This window comes from Ranitomeya imitator, chromosome 5, assembly GCF_032444005.1.
Source record: "Ranitomeya imitator isolate aRanImi1 chromosome 5, aRanImi1.pri, whole genome shotgun sequence".
In the NCBI taxonomy this organism is placed as follows: domain Eukaryota; kingdom Metazoa; phylum Chordata; class Amphibia; order Anura; family Dendrobatidae; genus Ranitomeya; species Ranitomeya imitator.
This window is the reverse complement of record NC_091286.1, coordinates 170,051,664-170,077,778: the sequence shown is the minus strand read 5'-3', so window position 1 is coordinate 170,077,778 and position 26,115 is coordinate 170,051,664. Positions and strand designations below refer to the sequence as shown.

At 45.7% G+C, this 26,115-nt stretch overlaps 1 protein-coding gene across 1 annotated transcript in view; it reads left to right on the top strand.

Moving 5' to 3' along the window:
* LOC138681637 (saccharopine dehydrogenase-like oxidoreductase) overlaps positions 1-26,115 on the top strand; it is a 155,877-nt gene that overhangs the window by 6,826 nt on the left and 122,936 nt on the right. Inside the window, exon 3 of the mRNA XM_069769312.1 lies at positions 22,369-22,449. Coding sequence (XP_069625413.1) covers positions 22,369-22,449 — 81 coding nt within the window. The remainder of the gene's footprint in view (positions 1-22,368; positions 22,450-26,115) is intronic.

Here is a 26,115-nt window from a genome sequence, read left to right as displayed (position 1 = left end):
TTTTCCTCCCCTGGATTTTTAGGGTTATCACAGAACAAGGGTAAGGTGATCTCCTGGCTCCTATGGAATTTAAGAACTACTTTGGGGAGATAAGCTGGATCTGGTCTTAGAACCACCCTGTCCTCAAATACTTGCGTGTATGGGGGGGCATATAGACAGGGCTTGTATGTCACTTACCATACGGGCTGATGTTAAGACCACTAGAAACACTGTTTTAAGCGTGAGGAATTTCTCCTGTAAGGGCTCGAATGGTTCCCTAGTTCGCGCCTCTAAAACTAGGTTCAGGTCTCATGGAGGAATTATAGGAATTATAAGCGGTCTAGGTCTGTTACAGGATTTAATAAATCGGGACATCCATCTATTGGATGCTAGGTTGTAATTATACAAGGCACCCAGGCCGACACCTGTACCTTGAGAGTATTGGTTGCTAACCCTAGTTGCAATCCTGACTGTAGAAATTCTAGAATAGCCCTTACCGGAGCCTGATTCCCTAAGGGCTGTCCTAAAAACTCCAGGAATTTCTTACATGTTCTACCATAGATCTTTGATGTAACCAGCTTCCTTCTTTTCAACAGGGTGGAGGCTAGCCCTGGTGAGAATCCTTGCCGACTCAGTAACGCCCTCTCAAATTCCATGCTGCCAGATGGAAGCCCTTCACTTGAGAGTGGCACACCAGTCCCTGGGTAAGCAGGTCCTGGATCTCTGGTAGAATCCATGGATTGGTAACAGACATCCACCTTAGAAGGGAGAACCACGGTCTCCTCGGCCAAAATGGAGCAATGAGAATTATCTCGCCTGATCTTCTCTGATCTTTCTCATGACTGCTGGAATCATAGCTGTCGGGGGAAACACGTAGGCCATACCAAACTTCCAAGGTATCTGAAAGGCATCTACCGCAAATGGATTTCCCCTTGGGTTTAACTAGCAGAAGTTCTTCACTTTCCTGTTGTGTAAACTGGCAAGCAGATCTATCTTCGGCCTTCCCCATGCCTGCACTATTTGCTGGAGCACTCAAGGATTTAGAGACCATTCTCCCTGCCTCAATTTCTTGCAACTCAGGAAGTCTGCTTTCGTGTTTTCTATTCCCCTTATGTGAAGAGCTGTAAGAGATAGCTAGCTGGAGCAGGATATTTTCTGCCCCCATAAGGGTATGGGACCTCGTTCTCCCTGGTGGTTGATATAAGCCACCACCGCGTGATTATCCGACATGACCTGGGAATGGCGACCCCGAAGGAAGGGAAGAAAGTGTCTTAAGGCTCTTTCCACAGCCCACAGCTCCTTTAAGTTTGAACTCTGATCTCTTTCTAGAGGAGACCAGGTTCCCTCCACTGAGTAAGACCTCAGATGTGATCCCCATCCGGTACCGATTGCGTCTGTTGTGATAGCATCCTCCACCGGCCTCAGCCACTGGACTCCTGACGCCAGATGCTCTCTTACTGTCCACCAGGCAAAGTAGTCTCTTACAGCTAAGGAAAGATGTACTTTTCCCTCTAAATGCCCTTTTAATGACCTCTGTACTGACAGGACCTCCCACTGTAGCTGCCTTAGGTGAATTTGTGCCCATCTTACTGCTGGTATACAGGATGTTAGGGATCCTAGCAAGGACATCACCTTCCTTAATGCCATTATAGGCTGCTACATTGCTCATAGTGCTAGTCCCATTATTTTGACTATTGGTTTCCCTGGTAGGAGACAGACCTGGCGCTTGGAATCCAGAACCAACCCAGGAAGGATTGTATCTTTTCCTGTCTTTGCTTTGACTTGAGGGTATTTATCACCCAGCCTAGCTCCTTTATGGCCACAGTCACTTCCCTCACTTGCTCTATACAGTGATCTTCCGACTTCCCGACTATAAGGAAGTCATCCAGGTACGGGATGATAACAATGTCCTGAGAACGAAGGTAGGCCATCACCTCTGACATTACCTTGGTAAACACCCTTGGGGCCACTGGCAGACCAAATGGGAGGGCTGCATACTGATAGAGCCTGACCTGTCCCAGTATATACAGAGCCACCCTTAGGAACCTCTGATGGTCCCGATGGTTTGGGATGTGGTAATGGGCATCTTTTAACCCCTTAATGACCGTCAACACGTCTTTCAACTGACCTGAGATATAAGAGACTAGCATCCCCATACAGGTGACAATCCAGTAGCTGTCGGCTGTACACTATAACTGACAACTTGCTGCATCAGCCACGATCAGTGTTGTCACTGTCCATATCTGTTTAACCACTTAGATGCTGCTGTCAATAATGACTATATCATATAAATGTTTAAAAGTGTGGCTTCTCCCTCTTTATCCCCATCGGCACCCTGAGATCATGATTGTGTGGTCCTGATGTTTGCCATGGCAATTCAAGAGCAAGTAGTGGCCTTAGTCTGCCGTCTACAGTGGCCTGTTCAAAAGTCAGCAACATTTAGGTGGTAAAAATACACTTTTAAGTTCTGCAAATTGTCTCTTCGGAGAGGAAGAGGACTAGAACTCTAGTGTCACCTATTGGAAGTAAGTAGCAATCCTAACAGTCAATGTCGACCCTTTAACTAGCCTTGTCACATGACTTAGGTATAATAGTCAAACCAGAATCTCAATTTGCAGACACTGTGTTTCGGGGTACTGCCCCTTGTTCTGTCATGTTACTTTGCATTAATTCCTGAAAATCACCCTGAAGGGTTAATAAACTATGTGACGGCAAATTGTAATATGTCGAGGGGTGCTGTTTTTAAAATGTTTTCCAATATATAGGACCCCTAAAATCACTTAAAACCTGGATAGGTCCCTAAAAAAATAATTTTGTAAATTTCCATGAAAAAATGAAAAATTACTGCTACATTTTTAAACCTAAAATGCTAACAAAACAAAATAACATTTTACAAACGGTGCTGATGTAAAGCTGGCATGAGGGAAGTGTTATTTATTAATGTTTTTGAGTGGTATGACTATCTGAATTAAAGGGATAATCATTCAAAGTTTTAACATTGCTAATTTTTAAATTTTTTTGTCAAATTTCTGATATTTTTTTATAAATAAATACAAAACATATCAACCTAAATTTACCATTATCTTAAAGTATAATGTGTCATGAAAAAACAGTCTCAAAATCGCTGCAATTTGTCGAAGCGTTCCACAGAGTTATTACCACATAAAGTGACACTGGTCAGATTTGTAAAATTTGGCTCTGTCACTAAGGGGTTAAGTCTATGACCTCCATGAAGCAATCCTGGAACAACATCTTTATAGCTGTGTTTACTGACTCAATTTTGAAATAGTAATTCACAACCCATCGGTTGAGCTTCCTCCTTGATGATAGTCTTTAGAGAAACGTCCGGCTTCTGTATCAAAAAGAAGGGGGAATAAAATCCTCTTCCTATCTCTTCCAGCAGGACTTCGCACAGAACCCGCTTTTGCACCATTCCCAAAATCTCCGCCTCCAGGGCTAGCTATTCTGGAGATTTCCTGCCGGGTGTTAATATAAATGTCTGCCGGGGTGGATGGACGAAGTCTATCATCAGACCATCCTTGATGACTCTTCAGATCCAGCAACTGGGGGAGATGTCTACCCATGCAGGGAGAAAGATATAGAGCCTCCCCCATACCTCTGACCTGACATCATTGATGGGGCTTTTTGGATGATGAAGAGGGTCCCCATAACATATATCCAGACCCCTTCCTGTCTTTGAAGTCCAAGCTCTTTCTTTCTCCCGGGAGACGACCCCTATTAAATTTCCTCCTCCGAAAAGGTTTCCTAGCCTCCTCCAGGAAACCCCTTTGTTTTATCCCCTGCCTTCTCTAATATGTCCTCTATTTTGTGACCGAAGAGTAACTGACCGTCACACAGAATGGAGCTGAGTCTATTTTTCGAATGCAGATCTCCCGGACACCCTTTTAGCCACAAAGCCCGTCTAGCCGCATTGGATAGGCTTGCCACCCTAACTGCCAACCTCACTGAGTTGGCTTAGGAGTCTGCTAGGAAGGCCGCTGCTCCTTGCAACAGAGACATATTGGCCAAGATTTCATCTCTTGGAACCTTACTCCTCAGCTGTTCATCCATCTGTTGCCAGACCATAAGGGGAACAGGCAGTATACATCTCGGCTATTGCCGGCTTCAGACCCCCTGCGGCTGTCTCCCAGGTGTGCCTCGGTAATCCATCTGCTTTTTTATCTAATGGGTCTCTTAAGTGTGCCGGAGTCCTCCAAGGGCAGGACAATTTTTTTTTAGAGGACTTAGCTACTGCCCCGTCGATCATAGGGATTTTAGCGCAACCCTCCAAGTCCTTTCCCTCAAATGGGGTATCTTCTTTTGGAAGATGAGGGCAGGCTACCAGACCTCTTCTTCCACTCCTTCTCTATGAGCGCCTTTATCCTAGCGTTAACTGGAAAGGTGCGCTTCCTTTTTTTATCCAGGCCCCCAAATATAACATCCTCTAAGGAATTGGGTCAACAATGGGCCTAAAAGGAGGAAAAAACACCTGGCTGTCCTAACCAGTCTATCAGTGTCCTCGGCCGGAGGAGGAGGATGGGGGAAGGAGGAAGGGAACAGGGATTCCACATGATATCTCCTGCCACATTGCAAGGCCTCTGAATCCGTGACAAGCCCTCGAGCTCTCTTGCTTCCCTTTTTCAAGGCTAACTTTAGGGTATTTTTAACCTCCGCCCTGATTATGGTCCTAAAGCTTGTGGTGAAGTCGGGGGTCTCTTGGCTGTTATGAACAGGTAATTCAGAACCACAATGGACATTGAAGTTCAGAGCACACAAAGTGACCTGACAATTACCAAAAAACATAGGACGAGCTCTGAGACGTGGGAACTCTGCTGACCGCAATCCCTAATCCTATCCAACCACACTAGAGGTAGCCGTGGAGCGCTCCTGACCAGACCTATGCGCCTCGAGCACAGCCTGAGAAACTAGCTAGCCCTGAAGATAGGCTTATTTTTCTATCTTGCCTCAGAGAGATACCCCAAAGGAAAAGGCAGCCCCCCACATATAATGACTGTGAGTTGAGATGAAAATACAAACGCAGAGATGAAATAGATTTAGCAAAGTGAGGCCCGACTTACTGAACAGACTGAGGATAGGAAAGATTGCTTTGCGGTCAACACAAAACCCTACAAACAACCACGCAGAGTGGGCAAAAAGACCCTCCGCACCGACTAACGGTACGGAGGTGCTCCCTCTGCGTCCCAGAGCTTCCAGCAAGCAAGAAAAACCAATAATGCAAGCTGGACAGAAAAAATAGCAAACAAAAATAACACAAGCAAAACTTAGCTTATGCAGAGCAGACAAGCCACAGGAACGATCCAGGAGGAAGCAAGACCAATACTAGAACATTGACTGGAGGCCAGGAGCAAAGCACTAGGTGGAGTTAAATAGAGCAGCACCTAACGACTTCACCACATTAACTGAGGAAGGAAACTCAGAAGCCGCAGTACCACTCACATCCACCAATGGAAGCTCATAGACAGAATCAGCCGAAGTACCACTTGTGACCACAGGAGGGAGCTCTGCCGCAGAATTCACAACACTTCGCGTATTGTTTTCTGTATGCTGTCAGAGCAGAGATCCTGCTGCCAATGACCAATGACCTTCTGACAGCAAAGTGTAAAGGTGACCACTCTCTGCTCATTCTTCTCGACCTCTCTGCAGCTTTTGACACTGTTGACCACCATCTCCTACTCTCTACGATCCAGTCACTAGGCATTATGGACACTGCTCTCTCCTGGTTCTCTTCCTACCTTTCTGACCGCTTCTTCAGTGTATCGTTCGCTGGTTCCTCTTCGTCCCCTCTTCCTCTCACTGTCGGGGTACCTCAGGGCTCAGTCCTTGGTCCACTTCTCTTCTCTCTCTACACGGCCCCAATTGGACAGACCATCAGCAGATTTGGTTTTCAGTACCACCTTTATGCTGATGACACACAACTATATACGTCATCCCCTGACCTTACTCCCGCTGTACTACAGAAAGCCAGTGACTGTCTGTCCGCAGACTCTGACATCATGTCTGCCCTCTATCTGAAACTCAACCTCTCCAAAACTGTACTCTTCTGCTCCCACCATCTACTAACTTCCCTAAACCTGACATTTCCCTCTCCGTGAGTGGCACCATAATAACACCCCGGCAGCAGGTGCGCTGGGTGTTATGTTTGACTCCGATCTCACCTTCACATCCCATATACAATCTCTTGCCCGGTTTTGCCGCTTACACCTTAAGAACATCTCTAGAATCCGCCCTTTTCTCACCATGGAAACAACAAAACCCCTCACTGTTTCCTTGATCCACTCCCGCCGGGATTACTGTAACGCTCTATTAATTGGCCTCCCCCTCACTCGACTTTCCCCTCTCCAGTCAATCCTTAATGCAGCAGCCAGGGTCATCTACCTGGCTAATCAGTATTCAGACGTGCCTGCTCTTCGCCAGTCCTTACACTGGCTGTCCATTCATTATAGGATCCAATTCAAAGTACTTGTTCTCACCCACAAAGCTCTTCACAGTGCAGAACCCCTTACATCTCCTCCCTTATTTCTGTCTATCGGCCTAGCCGACCGCTGCGCTCTGCAAATGACTTTCGACTAACCTCTGCACTAATCCGTACCTCCCACTCCTGTCTCCAAGACTTCTCCCGCGCTGCGCCAATCCTCTGGAATGTATCACGCTACACGGGAGAGAGACAGAGGGAAAGGTGAACCGAGAGTGGACTTTCTGGGTTGCGGCCCCAGAGCCCCCTAGGGCGAGCAAACCTGATGGACGCACCCCCTGTACAGGGAGTGTAAAGGTACCGTTACACTAAGCGATGCTGCAGCGATATAGACAACGAGCCGATCGCTGCAGCGTCTCTGTTTAGGTCGCTTAGAGACGTCAAACACGGCAACACCAAAACGATGCAGGAGCGATCCAGTGACGTTCTTATCGTTCTCGCTGGTTGTTAGCTCCATGTAAAAACATTGCTGGCATCGTTGCTTTTGCTGTCAAACATGACGAATCACGCCGACCTGATGACCAAATAAAGTTCTGGACTTCTAGCTTACGACCAGCGATGTCACAGCGGGATCCTGATCACTGCTGCGTGTCAAACACAATGATCACGGATCGTTGTCGTTCTCGTTGTAAAGTTGCTCAGTGTGAAGGTACCTTTAGGAGCAGGCCCAAGGAGGATGGAACCGCAACTGCCAGAGCCAAAGGGACAACTGGGTAAAGTTGGTAAACAGGAACGCTGAGGATAAGAGGATGACGAGGCAGTGAGCTGGAAAAGAAACACAAGTATTAAATGACGGCAATACTGAGAGCATGGAGGCAGAGGAGGACAATAGAACCAGGAAAAGACGGAACAAGCACGGAAGGAAAGGAGCACTTGGAACCAGCAATTGAGAAGGCCTGAGCACGATGCTAGATAAGCAAAAAAGCAGAATCGCAGCAACGAAGATACACAGGCGCTTACCTAGGTAAGCGCCAAGCAGAAATACTCGGTGGGCGCCGCCATATTGGAGGCGGGCCCATCGGGTCACGACCTCCCAGAAACCCGAGCGGCGGAGGAGATGCTACGGCGCATGCGCGGATCGCCGACATGCCGGGAACCAGAGAAGCCGGGCAGAGAAGGACGAGTAGGGACGTCGGGAGTGTGCCTGCCAGACAGGTAAGTATCATTGATTGTGACAGAATGCTCTACCCCAAGATATTAGGACCATTCACAATTTGCATAGTTTTAGGCGCACTCTCAAAACATATTTGTTCAGAGCGGCCTATCACATTCCCTAACAAAAGTCATTTTGTGTAAGGGCGCGTGTGTAGCCCAATTCACGATCTCCATCTATCCCCCACCCCCTGAAGATGGCTGGAATATCATTGTAAATAAGATCCTGTACTTTGTATCTCCCCCACCTCTTTGTAGATTGTAAGCGCTCACGAGTAGGGTCATCTTATTGTGCTTTAATTATTGTATTGTTAACGTTGTTACTTATGACTTGTGTTTGAAACTGTTAAACTGTAAAGTGCTGCGGAATATGTTGGCGCTATATAAGTAAAGATTATTATTATTATTCTGCCACTAAACTGCCATCGGGGTTTTACAAAGGGCACATTCTTTATTTTTTGTCTTGGCGCTAGCCTTCCTAGGCCCCTAGTGATTAAGCAGAAAATGGCCCGAATTAACAACAAAGGTGACATTCTCATAGATTATTATTATTATTTATTTATATAGCACCATTGAATCCATGGTGCTGTACATGAGGAGAGGTTAAATACAAATTACAGATATCACTTACAGTAAGCAAACTAACAATGACAGACTGATACAGAGGGGCGAGGACCGTGCCCTTGCGGGCTTACATTCTACAGGATGGTGGGGAAGGAGACAATAGGTTGAGGGTTGCAGTAGCTCCGGTGTTGGTGAGGCGGTAGCTTCAGTAGTGGTGAGGAGGCAGCGAGATCAGTGCAGGCTATAGGCTTACCTGAAAAGGTGGCTTTTCAGGATCCGTCTGAAGGATCCGAATGCGGTTGATAGTCGGATGTGTTGGGGCCAAGAATTCCAGAGGATGGGAGATATTCGGGAGAAGTCTTGGAGGCGCTTGGGTGAGGAGTGAATTAGTGTGGAGGAGAGAAGGAGGTCTTGGGAGTACCGGAGATTATGTGAGGGAAGATATCTGGAGATTAGTTCAGAGATATATGGAGGAGACAGGTTATGGATGGCTTTGTAGGTTAGTATTAGTAATTTGAACTGGAAACGCTGAGGGAATGTGAGCCAGGGAAGAGATTTGCAGAGGGGGAAGCGGAGGAGTAGCGAGGGGAGAGATGAATTAGTCGGGCAGCAGAGTTAAGGATGGACTAGAGAGGTGCAAGGGTGTTAGCAGGGAGGCTACAAAAAAGGATGTTGCAGTAGTCAAGGCGGGAGATAATGAGTGCATGCACAAGTATTTTAGTAGATAGACGGTTGAGGAAAGGACGGATTCTGGATATTTTTTTGAGCTGGAGGCGACAGGAGGTGGAAGAGCTTGGACGTGCGGTTTGAATGACGGGGTAGAGTCAAGGGTTACTCCGAGGCAGCAGACTTCTGGTACGGGAGAAAGCGTGATGTCGTTAATTGCGATAGATAGGTCAGGTAAGGAAGATCTATGAGATGGAGGAAAGATGATGAGTTCAGATTTGTCCACATTGAGTTTGAGGAAGCGAGAGGAGAAAAAGGAGGATATGGCTGATAGACACATCAGGATTCTGGATAGTAGAGAGTTGATATCTGGGCCAAAAAGGTAGATCTGAGTCTCATCAGCATAAAGGGGGTACTGGAATCCATGAGACTTTATGAGTTGTCCCAGGCCGAGTGTATAGATTGAGAAGAGTAGGGGTCCTAGAACAGAGCCTTGGGGGACTCCAACAGAGAGAGGGTGGGATGAGGAGGTAGTGTGGGACTGGGAGACGCTGAATGTGCGATTGGAAAGGTATGAGGAGATCCAGGATAGGGCGAGATCTTTGATGCCAAAGAAGGAGAGGATCTGTAGTAGGAGGCAGTGATCAACTGTGTTGAAAGCAGAGGACAGGTCTAGAAGGAGGAGTACAGAGTATTGTTCATTAGCTTTGGCTGTAAGTAGGTCGTTAGTGATTTTGGTCAGGGCTGTCTCAGTTGAGTTATGGGGGCGGAAACCAGATTATCGATTGTCAAAGAGCAAGTTAGATGAGAGGTGGGAGGAAAGTTCAGCGTGGACATGCTTCTCCAGGAGTTTGGAAGCGAATGGAAGCAGTGATATTGGGCGATAGCTGGACATAGCTGTTGGATCGAGAGTTGGTTTTTTAAGGATAGGCGTGATTGTGGCATGTTTGAAAGCAGAAGGGAAGGTGCCAGAAGTTAGTGATAGGTTGAAGAGGTGGGTTAGGGATGGGATAAGAGTGGTGGTGAGGTTGGGGAGGAGGTGGGATGGGAGGGTGTCGAGCGCACAGGTGGTGAGGTGCGATTTGGAGAGGAGACAATTAAGCCCCCCTTCAGTGATGTTGGATAGGGAGGTTATGGAGTTTGGGCTTTGGTCTGGTATACAAAGGGGTTGTGGTGGTTGAACAATGAAGACTTGCCTTGTTTGGTCGATCTTATTTTTAAAGTGTGTGGCAAAGTCCTCAGCAGAGATGAGGGAGGCTGGAGGGGGCAGTGGGGGCGAAGGAAGGAGTTAAAGGTTTTGAATAACTGTTTGGGGTTGTAGGATAGGGAAGATACGAGGGTTGTGAAGTAGGCCTTTTTAGCAGAGGTGAGAGCAGATTTAAAAGCGAGTGTTGCCTGTTTGAATGCAATGAAGTAGTCTTGCGAATGTCTTTTCTTCCAATGCCGCTCTGCAATTCTGGACACTTGCCGGAGATTTTTAGTGGTGTTATTGTGCCAGGGTTGTCTATTGATACGTCGCACTCTGCCACGAGATGGGCAACCGTGTCAATAGCTGATGCGAGAGTGGCTTTCTATAAAGCAGTGGCACTGTGTGTGTCGTGGAGTGAGGATATGGATGCCAGTGGTAGGATAAAGTCAGAGAGTGTGTGGGTGTCTAGGTGTGCAAGGTTTCTGCGGGGGTGCGCATGTTGCTGGACATGGGTGACCGGTGAGGAGGACAGGGATGAGAAGGTGAGCATATGGTGGTCCGATAGAGGGAGAGGGGAAGTGGTGAAGTTAGATAAAGAGTAGAGACGGGTGAAGACCAGGTCTAGTGTATGTCCGTCTGTGGGTGGCTGCGGAGGACCACTGAGTAAGTCCAAAAGATGAAGTAAGGGACAGAAGTTTGGAGGCTGTTGACTGAAGGGTATCAGTGGGGATGTTGAAGTCACTTATGATGATGGTGGGAATGTCAACAGAGAGAAAGTGAAAAAGTCAGGTGGAGAATTGGTCAATAAAGGCAGTGGCCGGGCCCGGAGGTCGGTATGTGACGGCCACTTGGAGGTTGGAGGGAGAGTAGATGCGGACAGAGTGGACTTCAAAAGCAGGGAGTATAAGGGAGGGTAGAGGTGGGATTGGGTTAAAGGTGGAGTTTGAAGAAAGGAGAAGACCGACTCCTCCACCATGTTTGTTGCCCGGGCGAGGGGTGTGGGTGAAGTGTAGGCCGCCGTAACACAGCGCAGCAGGGGAGGCGGTGTCAGAGGGTGTTAGCCATGTTTCTGTGAGGCCCAGGAAGGCAAGCTTGTGAGAGAGAAAAAGGTCATGAATCACATGAAGCTTATTGCAGATTATGCGGGCATTCCAGATTGCTCCAGAGAGAGGGAGCAGGGGGGTGGGCGTCAGGGGCACGAGTTTTATGTTTGAAAGATTGCGGTAGTTCATATTGGATAGGGAGCGGTAGGAGGGGGTAGTAATGGAAGGTTTGAGCTGGTGGGGGTCCAGGGTTGGGAGATATGTCGCCAGCCGTTTGGAGAAGCAGAGAAAGGGAGAGCAGGTGAGAGAAGGAGAGTGGCCAGCTTGTTTTATTAGGACATTAGGATTTGAGGTTGAGGAGCAGGTCAGCAGAGGAGGACAGGTGGGGAAGAAAGAAGAGATGATTATTTGGTTAGAGGGTGCTGGGGTTTGGGGATAGCAAAGGAGAGAGAGGATTAGTGGAGCAAACACTGTAAGGGCATATGTAGACATGATGAGGGAGTAAGATGGGTTAATAGAAAAGCTAAGTCCAAGTAATAAGAAGTGCTTACTCTGCAGACATACCCAAAAGAGACAGCGACATAGTGTGGGGTCCTGACTCCTGCCATGACTAATAGATCACTCACGACCCGCTGTCAAATCAAGGGTACCTGATTCGGAGGCTGGTCAGGGGTATGAACAACATCCCTCCTGGATACCGAGGAGTCCCGCGATCTCTGGTCGGAACGGCAGCCACTCCTGAAACTCGAGCAGCTGCTCCTCTTAGTGTGCCCAAGCTGGTGACCAGGCATAGACCCTGGTGAATGGTCCTGCACTGTGATCCTCCATAATGGGGAGCTTCGGACACGAGCGCCTCTTCTGTGGTCATCCCTCCTTATAAGAGGGATCCACTGCGCTTCCTGCCTCCTCCGGTATTGATCCATGCCCCTCCCCATGCCCCTCTAGCCTCCCTGCCGAGACGCGCCCAGTATCCACGCACCCCGGCTGGCTTTTTCACTGTGGGTGCCGCCATCTTGGCCTCGGTGCACACCCCCTGATGTCACGCGCCCCCGGAAGTCCGGCTCACTATGAAGCATCGGTCAGCAGGCAGAGGAGAGAGAGAGGCTTTGGTGGCTGCAGAAGAGTCACTGGGCCCATAACTGCACCGCTCCACGTCTACATGTAAGTCGAGGCCCCTCAGGATCCACAGACAGTGCTTCCACCACCTGAAGGCCGGCATACAGGCACTCTGCCTGTTCTTCCAATGACGGGACAGGCACGGGTGAGTGGATAAGAAAGTCTTCAAACTACTGGGTTTTCAGCACAAGGGTCCCTGTCAGTACATGAAACCCAACTGAAGCAAGGAAGTATTTTAGTAGGTTTCCTGTCGCGGCTAGGCGGATCCCTCTTTCAGCTGTGCTGTCATGGGTGAAGGGAAAACTATGGTTGAAAGATTGACACCAGTTGTATATTTTGGAGACCCTCCTGGCTTTGGTATACAAATACTGACGTGTGAATGAGGCCTAAAGGTGAGTAATGTTTATGTTATTTAAAATCCCCATTTAAAATAAACTGGTCAAAAACACTATGCGTACCCAAAAGAGGTAGGACAGTGTAAAACTTTATAAAAGATACCTGTTCTAGCACCATCTGCTTTGCGGTTGCGCAGAGTTTCTGCTTTTATTGATATGCAAATTAGGATCACCAGTGCACGGATACCGGAGACGACAGAAACCACTAAAATCAATGCACCAGGTGGGGAAATGGGTGTGATGAGAATCGTGGGCTTCCCAAACTAAAAGGTGCTGCGCCACAGTTTCAGATCTTCAGGCTGTCCTGGTCAAGGTCAATGGAGAAGTGAGGAGCCATATACTGCAAGTGCGCAGATACCCCCACCAGTGCACTTGCAAATGCATATCAACAAGAGCTGAATTTCAGCACAGCAGATGGTGACAAAATACCTATCTTTTAAAATGTTTTTCATTTCCCTGTATTGTGCTACCTCTGCTTGCGCATGAGCAGTGTTACTGACAGGTTCCCTTTAAATGAGTGACCTTTAGATGGGTTCCTCATTTTAAGTAAATTAAAAATTAAACCTCTACAACTTTCTATCACATACTTTTTTTAACCCGTAATTATTTTAAGTTCTCAGGCGGCAAACCAGCACATAGTCCTGATCAGTGCCTTGCGAAAGTATTCGGCCCCCTGGAACTTTTCACCCTTTTCCCACATATCATGCTTCAAACATAAAGATACCAAATGTAAATTTTTGGAGAAGAAACAACAACAAATGGAACACAATTGTGAAGTTGAATGAAATTTATTGGTTATTTTAAATTTTTGTTGAAAATCAAAAACTGAAAAGTGGGGCGTGGACCTTTAAGCTAATACTTTGTTGTGCCACCTTTTGCTGCGCTTACAGCTGCAAGTCGCTTGGGGTATGTCTCTATCAGTTTTGTACATCGAGAGACTGAAATTCTTGCCCATTCTTGCTTGGCAAACAGCTCGAGCTCAGTGAGGTTTGATGGAGATCGTTTGTGAACAGCAGTTTTCTGCTCTTTCCACAGATTCTCGATTGGATTGAGGTCTGGACTTTTATTTGGCCATTCTAACAGATGGATACGTTTATTTGTGAACCATTCCATTGTTGATTTTGCTTTATGTTTGGGATCATTGTCTTGTTGGAAGACAAAACTCCGTCCCAGTCTCAGGTCTTTTGCAAACTCCAACGGGTTTTCTTCAAGAATGGTCCTGTATTTGGCTCCATCCTTCTTCTCATTAATTTTAACCATCTTCCCTGTCCCTGTTGAAGAAAATCAGGCCCAATCCATGGTGCTGCCACCACCATGTTTGACAGTGGGGATGGTGTGTACAGGGTGATGAGCTGTGTTGTCTTGACGCCAAAAATATCGTTTGGCATTGTTGCCAAAAACTTCGAGTTTGGTTTAATCTGACCAGAGCACCTTCTTTCACATGTTTGGTGTGTCTCCCAGGTGGCTTGTTGCAAGCTTTAAATAACACTTTTTATGGATATCTTTGAGAAATGGCGTTCTTCTTGTCACTCTTCCATAAAGGCCAGATTTGTACAGTGTATGACTGATTCTTGTCCTATGGATAGACTGTTCCACCTCAGCTGTAGATCCCTGCAGTTCATCCAGAGTGATCATGGGCCTCTTGGCTCCATCTCTGATCAGTCTTCTCCTTGTTTTGAGATGAAAGTTTAGAGGGACGGCCGGGTCTTGGTAGATTTGCAGTGGTATGATACTCCTTCCATTTCAATATGCACAGTGCTCTTTGGGATGTTTAAAGTTTTGGAAATCATTTTGAATCCAAATCCAGCTTTAAACTTCTCGACAACAGTATCACAGACATGCCTGATGTCTTCCTTGGTCTTCATGATGCTCTCTGTGCTTCAAACAGAACCATGAGACTATCACAGAGCAGGTGCATTTATACGGAGACTTGATTACACACAGGTGGATTATATTTATCATCATTAGGCATTTAGGACAACATTGGATCCAAAATGAACTTCTGGAGTGAGTTTACTGCACTGAAAGTAAAGGGGCCAAATAATACTTTTCAGTTTTTGAATTTCCACAAAAATTTGAAATAACCAATACATTTCGTTCAACTTCACAATTGTGTTCCACTTGTTGTTGATTCTTCACCAAAAATTTACATTTGGTATCATTATGATTATGTTTGAAGCATGATATGTGGGAAAAGGTTGAAAAGTTCCAGGGGGCCAAATACTTTTGCAGGGCACTGTATATTTGGATCCAGTGTAGGTTATATACAGATTGCACAAACTTCACAATTCTTTTAGGCTAGGTTCACACTATGATGCTGAGGTTTTTGTTTCTTATTCATCAACTTCTTTTTTTTTCCTTTCTGTTTTTTTACAGGTTTAATGGCAAATATAAAACAATTACAAAAATAAAACTAAATACAGTGAGTGGTTCTGATTTGTAGCTGCTTTTGAGTTTATTCAGAAGTTTATAAAACTGGCACAAAAATGAGCATCAAAGTGATAGATCAGAGTGTCCCACATCAAATTCAGGTCACTCTAGCCTGGCCCAAATATGTTCTGGGCATTAGAATGGGCATCAAAACTGGCTAATAGACAATTTTTACAGATTTGAGTAAGTAATTGATGTTTTTGAGGGGTTAAATGACTTTGGGCCACTGATCTCACACCACCAATACACAGATAGTGATGACCCGCATCAAATTCAGGCCACTTTAATCTTGGTCAAAATGTGTTCTGGGCATCAAAGAGGGCGTACTATGTACCGTATGTAATGCTGGTGTGAGGTCAGTGGCCCAAAGTTACTAAACCCCTCAAAAACACCAGTCAATTATTCAAATAATTAAAATGAACCTCCACTTTGCTGCCAGTTCAGATGTCCAGAAGCCATTTGGGCCAGACAAGAGTGACCTGAATTTGATGTGAGGCACCCTGATCTATGTGTGAGAGAGGTGGCTCAAAGTCATTTAACCCTTTCAACAACACCCTCCAGTGCCCACTTTGATGCCAATTTTTGTCAGTTTTTTTACTTTAGTAGCTGCTTTTAAGCGTATCAGGGCCCCTCGCTGCATTGTATTTTATTGTAATTCTTTTTTTTGTATATTTTTTTTACAGGTTTAACAACAAAAATAAAGAAGTCGCCAAATAAGAAATCGACCTTTGCTTCATTTTCACACTTGTGTCTGATCCACTTTTAGGAGGGTTCTCGCCATATACTATATTCATTGTTCTGGCAAATTCACACGGAGACTAATGCTTATTTTTAAAGAGGTATTTCAGAATAAGCAAATCATCGCCTATCTACTGGATAGGTGATATCGCTTACATCATTGTGGGTCCCATGGTTGAAAGCAAAGCGTTGACGGCAGAAGCAGATTGTGCTTGCATTTGACTGTGCATTAATGTCTATGGCATGGGTGCAGATTCCAGTGTGGATAATTTCTGTGCCATAGGTTTTGAATGGAGGCTTAGTGTTTGCGTTATTTGCAGTTTCCATACTGGCTAGCAAAGGGGATCCCGACAATGGGACTCCTACTGATTTTAGTTATCTTTCTAATTCTATGGACAGGTCATGTCTTGCTTTAACCAGAATGCCTCTTTTAAGGGAATCTGTCACCCCTGGGATGTATATGTGTTAATATGGGTATGCAGGTAATGGAAATGTTAAACCAGTCCTTCCTGTATGCCTCATATTACCGGTCTTGTTGTTGAGAAATGCTATGTTTGGTCTTTATGCTAATGATTTCTTCCAGGCTCTGAGGAGTGCGGTGCCTGGAAGAAATCCTGCCTCCTATCTTCATTGTAAAACTACCCCCTCTCCCATGTACGTCAATTATGGCCCAAGAATCCTGCCCCTGCGCCCAGCACTCATTCCACAATACTCTTCCTCTTTTCTATGGGTGCTGCATTCAAGGGTGTTCTGCGCAGGCATCGGCTAGTCGCTGTGACCTCCGGCGTGCATGCTGATAATATGCTCTCCCTACTTCCTCCCTGCATGGTCATCGCTAGGAACCATGTGTACATAGCAATGACTATGCAGGGAGGAGGAAGTGGGGAGAGAACCTTATCGGCGCGCACATCACTGAAGAGGAAGTCGCTGACGCAGAAGAATGCAGTGCCCATAGAAGGGAGGAAGAGGTTCGTATTGTGGAGGGCGTGCAGGCGCAGGATTCTGTTACCATACACTTTAAAAAACTGTTCGCTAACACTCGTCTTACCTGCTGCTATTCCTCCTATATTCCCCCACATGCATCATCATCCAAGCCAAGTGTACATGTGTTCTCAATAGGGATTGGGGACTAATCCAACGGCAGCCATTTCCTTTAGAGAACAAAATATTGGACATGTTTAAATTTGACTGCCTAATCCTGTTCCCCTGATATCTGGGAGAGTCGATGACCCCTCAGGGATAACATCAAATGCTCAATCTCAGTGTTACTGATTGGCTTGGCAACCAATGTGACTCCACAGACCCGGACACTGCTTGTTTCTTACCTCTCCTGTTTGGCAGTTTGAGGCTATTTTGCTGATGTAATTGCATTGACTAGCATATCCTCATGAGGGTGTTATATTGATAGTTCTAGTACAGGTCTGGGCAAACTGTGGCCCGTGGGGCACATTCGGCCCTTGGTTATTCCTGGATTAGGACAGGCAGAACTTCTGAACCTGTGACTTGACGCCTGTGACTTTGGGAAGCCCGTACTTTTCACCCCCCCATCGTCTTGACTTCAACAGTATCTGTATCTTCTGGTATCAATCTCTCACGTGTTTTTCTAGGGAAAATAAATTGGCCACCCTTGTTCTAGACATTCACTGATAATATTTATTGCAGTGACCTGATAATGCATTTCTGAGCCATAATGGGCTGCCATAAAGGTGCACTTAGCCTCTAATCTACCGCTGAATACCTACACACTGTGACCTGCTCCATCAGACTTTTCATCTATATTCTTCTCTACTACAAGAATTTACAATAGGGCTGTACAATGTTCAGTTAGGAGTCCTAAGACTTTGTGCCCTTTGTCCTTAGGCTGAAAGTCCTCAAGTTTGAAGGAAAAAAAAAATAATGATGAACACTTTGTCTCAGCAATAGGTGATTGCTTTGCTACCGGAAGTAATTACTCTGTCCTGGGAACATGAGGTTTTATACATTTTGGATAGAGCACATGGGGCCTGCTGATATATACCATCTGTGGGTGAAGGGAAAATGGGAGAAGGGGGGAAAAAACTGATTTAAGAAGAAAACTACACATCTCTCGTACTTGATCCTAAATGGGGGTTTCTGGGAAGGTACTAATGATGTCTATGAAATTCCTTGCTAATAAAAATCAAACTGACTACAAAAATTGGCAGTGGGCTACCCAGCCCTGTAATGTAGTAGACATGACTAGGGAGTTGGTCAGCAGATTTGACCCTATCCAAAGTAAGGACACGCATAAGAGAACATGCCATTCGTTCATTTTGAATGGAAAAAAGTTTTTTATTAAAGCTGGCAAAATACATTTTAGAACAATTTTTGAACCCACATACCCCACTATTGTTCACATATAGATTTTTCACCCCCAAACATCTCCCTACCCCCAAACATCTGCCCAGACCCTTCCCCTTCTAGTGTATGACAAACAATACATTACCCAGAGAACCATCTAAAATATGTTCGTTAAAGTATTAGTAAATTGAAAATCTCATCCTTTGCCAATTCCCTTAAGGCTATGTGCACACGTTGCGGATTAGCCTTAGGAATTTCTGGTTCGGATTCTGCCTCTCTTGGCAGAAAACGCAGCTGCGGATTTGTCACGTTTTTTTGTGCGGATCCGCAGCGTTTTTGGTGCGGTTTTGCTGCGGATTTTCAGCGTTTTTTACCCCTGCGGATTTCTATAATGGAATGGGTATAAAAACGCTGCAGATCCGCAAAAAAGAAGTGACATGCTACTTCTTTTAATCTGCAGCGTTTCCGCACCGAATTTTCCGCACAGCGTTTTTTTTTCTCATTGATTTACATTGTATTGTAAATCAATTGCGGATCTGCAGTGTTTCTGCACCGCAAAAACCGCTGCGGATCCGCAGGAAATCCGCCACGTGTGCACATACCCTAATACTACTGCAGAACATCTGATCCAGTTTCCCCATTTTTGCCCAAAGTTGGCAGTAGCTCCCCTTTTGATATACATATTTTTTTTCTTCATATAAATTGTATGTTTCAGATATTTTATTACTTCATCGATGAATGGAGGAGCACTTGCCATGCAATGTTTAGCAATAGATTTCCTAGTGTGATATAATATTTTGGATATGTCTAACTGAATTGGACAGGAATTTCTGGCGTCCCTCACCAGTCCCAAGATCCAGGATTTAGGACTAAGGCCGGGGTCACACTGGCGACTAAAACGGACGAGTGCAATGTGATAAAAAAAAAAATCAGCCGTTTTCCACTCGGCCGACTCTCGGCTCACTCGCACCCCCATATAAGCCTATGGGTGTGAGTGAGACAACGCACATCACTCGGATATCATCTGTGTGATGTGCGTTAAACGCTGACCCCAGCAATGGAAGAGATGGAAAAATTAGTTTCTCTGCCTCCTCCGCAGCTGTGCTCCGATCCTCTCTCTGCAAGAGGCTCGGAGCACAGACGCATGACACTCGGCTCCCGCTCGCAGCAGAACAGGAGCCGAGGGTCATTAACATATCGCATCTGATGCTCTCGCATCGGATGCAATAAGCTAGTGCAGTGGTCCCCAACTCCAGTCCTCGAGGGCCGCCAACAGTGCAGGTTTTCAGGATTTCCTTAGTATTGCACAGGGGTTGGATTCCAACCCCTGTGCAATACTAAGGAAATCCTGAAAACCTGCACTGTTGGCGGCCCTCGAGGACTGGAGTTGGGGACCACTGAGCTAGTGTGACTACAGCCTTAGGCTACTTGCACACATCAGTTTTTTTGCATCAGGCACAATCCGGCAAATTTTCAAAAAAATGCCTATGCAGCATCAATAGTAAAAAGATATAATGTAAAAAATAATAAACAAAATAAAAAATCATGATATTCTCACCTTCCAGCGTCCCCCGCAGCCTTCCCGCTCTTCGCGATGGTCCCGGTCCCAGTAATGCATAGCGGCAATGACCCCAGATGACGTGTGGTCTCGTGAAACCGCTACGTCATCGCAGGTCATTGCTGCGATGCATTACTGGGACCGGGAGCATCGCGACCATCGCAAGGAGCGGGAAGGCTACCAGAAGGTGAGAATATCACAATTTTTTATTTTTGGTTATTATTTTTTTACATTATATCTTTATCCGGATCCGGAAGAAAAGCTGATCCGCTGCAATCAGTTTTTACACTAATTGTGCCAGATCCAGCAATCCGTCCCGCCGCCGGATTATGCGTGACGGAAGTAGCCTTAGTGGGATTTGAATTTGATAAACCTCCATTAGTATAGCAACCCTTTGCCATAACGCGGTTAACAGCGACCATGACCAAAACATATGTATTTTTTTGTATGTAAAATCTGCCAACTTTACGCCGCAGCGTGGAGTAGCCAACATCTCTTTCCCAGTTAGCTTTAAAGAGGTTGTGTACTACATTCTATAATGCCCCTACCAATTTAAACCTTAAAATTAATCTATATAGCACCAACATATTCTGCAGCACTTTATTATCATCACTGTCCCCAATGGGGATCACAATCTAATTTCTCTATCGATATGTCTTTGGAATGTGGGAGGAAACCAGAGAACCCAGAGGAAACCCACGCAAACACAGGGAGAACATACAAACTCCTTGCAGATGTTGTCCTTGGTGGGAATTGAACCCAGGAATTCAGTGCTGCAAGGCTGCAGTACTAACCACGGGCTACCATGTAAAAAAGTATTTATGTAAGTGGCTCTTGTTGTCATCTGTACCTGTGAGGGTTTCTATTGCTGACCGCTCACTCGGCATCACGTGATCCCGGCTGCAGCCATCTGCTGATGTCAAGTTCCAGATCTCCTGCATTTCCCCGGGCGAGACCCAGTTGCGCACACTCCTCCTGATTGACTGGGCTGTGATGTGAAGTGAAACACCATTCACAGCCCAGTCAATCAGGAGGGGTCTCGCCCGGGGAAATGCAGGAGATAGGAAACTTGACATGACATCAACGGAGGCTGCAAATGGGGTCACATGATGCCGAGTGAGCGGTCAGCGATGGCGCCCCTCACAGCCATAGATGGCAACAAGAGGTACAGTACAGACCAGAAGTTTGGACACACCTTCTCATTTAAAGATTTTTCTGTATTTTCATGACTGTGACAATTGTACATTCACACTGAAGGCATCAAAACTCTTTGTTGTCATCCGTGTGTTCGGTTTTCAAAAATATACATGATCAATACTGATCCTTGAGATAATTTAACCCATAAAGATCAGGTGCTACAAAAGAATGTTTTGTGTGGGATTTGAAAAAAGTTTTTTTTCCCTCCACACGGACACTTGGTCTGTGTGAAAAACTGTCATCTCACCAGCCCTATTGAGTTACCTTGGTCAGTGTGCTGTGCAATCTTTACTCAGACAGCACATGCCCTAAGGTACCGTCACACTAGACGATATCGCTAGTGATCCGTGACGTTGCAGCGTCCTCGCTAGCGATATCGTCCAGTGTGACAGGCAGCAGCGATCAGGCCCCTGCTGTGCTGTCGCTGGTCGGGGAAGAAAGTCCAGAACTTTATTTGGTCGCTGGACTCCCCGCAGACATCGCTGAATCGGCGTGTGTGACACCGATTCAGCGATGTCTTCACTGGTAACCAGGGTAAACATCGGGTAACTAAGCGCAGGGCCGCTCTGCTTTCCGGCTGACCGGCGCTCACAGCCAGACCAGAGAAGCAGAGCGCCGAGGACAGACAGCGGTAGGTAAGTATGTAGTGTTTGTTTTTTTTACTTTAACGATGGTAACCAGGGTAAACATCGGGTTACTAAGTGCGGCCCTGCGCTTAGTTACCCGATGTTTACCCTGGTTACCAGCGAAGACATCGCTGAATCGGCGTCACACACGCCGATTCAGCGATGTCAGCGGGACCTCAACGATCAAAAAATGGCCCAGGCCATTCCGACACGACCAGCGATCTCACAGCAGGGGCCTGATCGCTGGTACGTGTCACACATAGCGAGATCGCTACTGAGATCGGTGTTGCGTCACAAAACTTGTGACTCAGCAGCGATCTCGCTATGTGTGACGGGGCCTCTACTCTCGTCTTAATTAGGCCTTATCGGAAGAAGTCTAGGGCAGACTACTATTTAGCATAGGGCAGACTACTATTTAGCATATTGTAAGTGCCAATTGGCTCTTACCCACTATATAAATGATAACCCTGCCTCATATTTGTGGAGTTTTGTAATTGTTATCAGTTGATTAGAGATAACGCTGCAGAGTAAAGTTCTCCCACTTATTGGAAGTCCATGGTGCAGATGTTGGTTTGTAATAAAGTCTATACTGATTGTGAAATGTTTTTCCTTGAGACGCCTCCACAACATTCACCTGATCTGCAAGAATGCAGTTAGTGTAGGTGAGGGGTGATGGCAGCTCTGTACTGAATGACCCATCACTTCTGTGAGAGATGGCGCAAAGCCCCCTGATCTAGTTACATTGGTCGGCATTGCTTTTGCTAGTTGCACAATCTTTTGATGTTATAAAGGGCTCACATTATGATGTATATTACCATTTCTAAATAATAATTGCTGCTTAAGTTTTCTAGTTAAACCTTCTTCACAATGACTGACTTGTCTTCTGAATGTGCATTGTATCAGTACAGATTTTATGGCGAACCTGTGGTGAAGGCCTGCATTGAAAATGGAGCTCACTTTGTTGATATCAGTGGAGAACCCAAAGTAAGTTTTCATTCACTTAATACACAAATAATGGTTTATGTGCTTGTAGTTATTACATTATTTTTATCATTCTTTAGTTTCTGTGTTTAAAGATTATTTTCATCTATAACCATATAACATCTATACTTGGCGACAACCTCCTGGCACCCTCATCAATTCCAAGAAAAAGGCTGTGTAGACATGCGCACTACCATTCCATCCACAGCCGGCATGTCTCTTATTAGCAGGAACTCTCTGCAATCGCTGTAGTCTAAGGCCAGGATCACACATGCCAGAAGAGTCTCGCATGTTAATACCCAGGAGCCAAATCCGCAACGTGTGCACATACTCTCAGGCCGGGATCACACATGCGAGAAATATGGCAGAGTCTCGCATGTGTGATCCCGGCCTGAGAGTATGTGCACACGTTGCGGATTTGGCTCCGGATCCGCAGCGGATTTGGCCCTGCGGATCCGAAGCCGTTTTCCATGCGTTGTACAGTACCATGTAAACCTATGGAAAACCAAATTCGCACTGCACATGCTGCTGAAAATTTCACGCAGAAACGCAGCGGTTTATTTCCCACAGCATGTCAATTCTTTGAGCAGATTCCGCAGCACTTTACACCTATTCCATAATAGGAATCCGCAGGTGTAAAAATGCAGGCGAAATCCGCAGAAAATCTTAGGTAAAACGCAGGGGACAGAATCCGCATGGAAAAATCCACAATGCAGTCCACAACGTGTGCACATACCCTAACTGTGTAGATGCCTCTGTCACTCTCATGCGGCAGGATTGAAGCTGTTGCCCCCTCTAAGTGGGACCAATAGTTACCGTGTCAGTCGGCACCCTCTAAACGCCCCCATGGCTGCCGTCTTGGTACTGCTGTGAAGCCCCGCGACAGTCCCATAAACTAATATAAATAATGCCACAATCCTTGCTTAGCTGCAATACGTGATAATAATGAATTAGTTGTGAAAATAGAATATTTTACTGGTGTCAAATTGACAATCCAGAAAGATAAACACAAATTGCATAAAGATTAGAAAAACGTCATATAAGATGCCGAGTAGAGGAGAAACTGCATGAGAACTGATGTTACAAAAAATACGGTAAGATAATATATGTGATCCAACCAGTGATAAGTCATAGGTAGGGAATAGTACCCAAAGGATTGTAGAATAAAAATGCATATATAATGAGAACATAATTATTGTAAACGGTTATGGAAAGGCGGTATGAATCAAATAAATAAAAAAAATCTAAAGTAGTAACCCAAATGTGATATAGGAATCACACTGTCCCTCCGCCCCACTTTCCAACTTGCGTTTCGTGTGGCTTCTTCAGATAGTGATGGACTTCATAGGAACCCATGGTTTACATTATATACTGAAGTATTGCAGTACAATTGGTGGAGGAAGGTTGAATTTGGTGGACCTAGGTCTTTTTTTCATCCCATGTAACTATATAGTACAAGTAATTAAAGCATCGTAGATTCAAATCTCCCATGGGGAATAAAGAGAAAAAAATAAATGGCCCCTTTTTTATCTGCTAATAAAAAAGAAACATGCTTTGTATTTAAATTAATCCGTACTATAATCGCCATAAAGAGGGGAAATAAAAATCAAAATGTCAGATCGGCATGCAAAAAAACAAGCACTATTACACAGGTCAATCAACAGAAAATTAAAAATGTTATCAAAATCTATGCATATTTTGGCACCACCTTAAGGGTATGTTTCCACAGTCAAGATACGGCAGCACTTTGGACACAGCACATGTCCGTTCCATCCAAAGCTATGCCGGATTTTGTAGGTGCGGTGATTCCGCATGTGTTCATTGAACCGTGCTGAATCACTGCATCCTGTGCATTGGACTGTGATATTTATCTTGCTGAGGCGGAGTGTCTCCGCAAGATAAATTGACTTGCTGCGGTCTAGAAAGACGCACCGCATGTGCGTATACGCAGGGAAGCCGGAGGCGTCCTTGCACACATAGTGGAGACGGGATTTCATAAAATCCCATCCACTATGCTGTAACATCTGGCCGCTGCGGATTGGATGCTGCAGCTGTACGCAGTGTCCAATCCGCAGCATTTACTTACCCTGGAAACATAACCTAATACTGTAGTACTGACATGGAGAATCAGCTGATCACGTTCAGCAGCTTGTGCTTTCTGCATCAACAGACCCATGAGCTATTGATTGGCTGCGACGGGGATGTGCGTTTATCAATGCTGCAGTCAAAAGAGCAATAAAAGCAATGCTAGAAGGCCTGTGCTGGAGTCGGGAAGGGCTGTCCTTATTTTACTTTACAGGAAGTGTTTGGGGTCCACTTTTCTAGAAGTGGAAAAACCCTTTAAATAAAAAAGGCAGCCACAGATGGGTTATAGGAACTTGAATGCAAGTTCTCACACGGTCGCTTATTGTGCACCGTGTGGGAGAGCAGCCTGTTGATCACAACCATACTATTAGATCAGGTGGACTAGCAGCAATGTACTACACAAGTCTGGCCTTGTTCAGTTGCTGGAGAATGAGGTATTAGTAATTTGTATGGCACATTGTAAGGTTTGGGCCAGCCTGCATATATGGAGGTTAGGGTAAGTACAGATGGTCGTAGATTATGCAAATGACATTCTGAGCAGAGTATGATCAGAGTTTTATCAGAGTGCCAACATAGTGTCCGATGAGAGAATCTGAGCACTCTGAGAAGATGGAGAACAAAATGTCTCCATCTTTTACATTCTGTGAGTCTGCGTAAAATGGACTGTACTTGGATGTCATCCGTGTGCAGTTTTTTTTCCACGCATGCATTGACTTGAGTGGGTAAATAGCATCCAATTTCAAAAAGAAATTGCAGCATAGTGCTATTTATATCACTGCCAATGTCTGATATATATATATATAATTAGTTGCCGTCACAACCACAAGGGGTCGGTCCAGCGGACGACATAACCCCAACAACGGGATGGGAAAAGGGGGAGGAAGACCCTAATAGTAGGGAATGAGGGATGGGGCATCACCTAACTCAGCCTGTGCCTATCCCTCTCCCCTAATGCCCTATGTGGGTCCTTCCCCCTCCCTGCCACTGTCACATACCTGTCCCTTGCTGTCACCTCACTAAACCCTGGCAAGTGCACTGGCCGACAAGGACGCTAACCTCACCGTTGCAGATACTACTAACACGGGGGATTGTGACAAGCACGAGACAGACAAGGTATGTAATCAAGCAACTTAGCTCCTGGCTCTGCTGCCAAGCTCCACACCACAGAGGATACGGAAACAGGACCCCGAACTCCACAGAAGAAGCAGATTCAGCACTGACAACAGAGGGCTGCAAGTCCAAGGCTGGCATACATAGAAATCTCTATTACCAACAGTCAGCTGGTGTGTCATATGGCTATTTAAATGATGTGGGAGTAGTCACCACCCACATCAGGTGACCAGCAACAAAGCAGCTTCCAGCAAGGAAACTGACATTAACCCTTGCTGGCACGAAAGCAAAAAACAACATATAAATTAAAGCTGAGGCAGAGCTGTCACGAATCCAAAAATGGATTGTGACACGTGCATTAGCAATGCTATTTTGATAAGATGTCTGAGTGATATCTGATAAAAAAATAAATAAATTGAATATCACTAGTCTGATTTATAGGCTGTTGTGAGAGTGCCCTTATTGATAGACTAT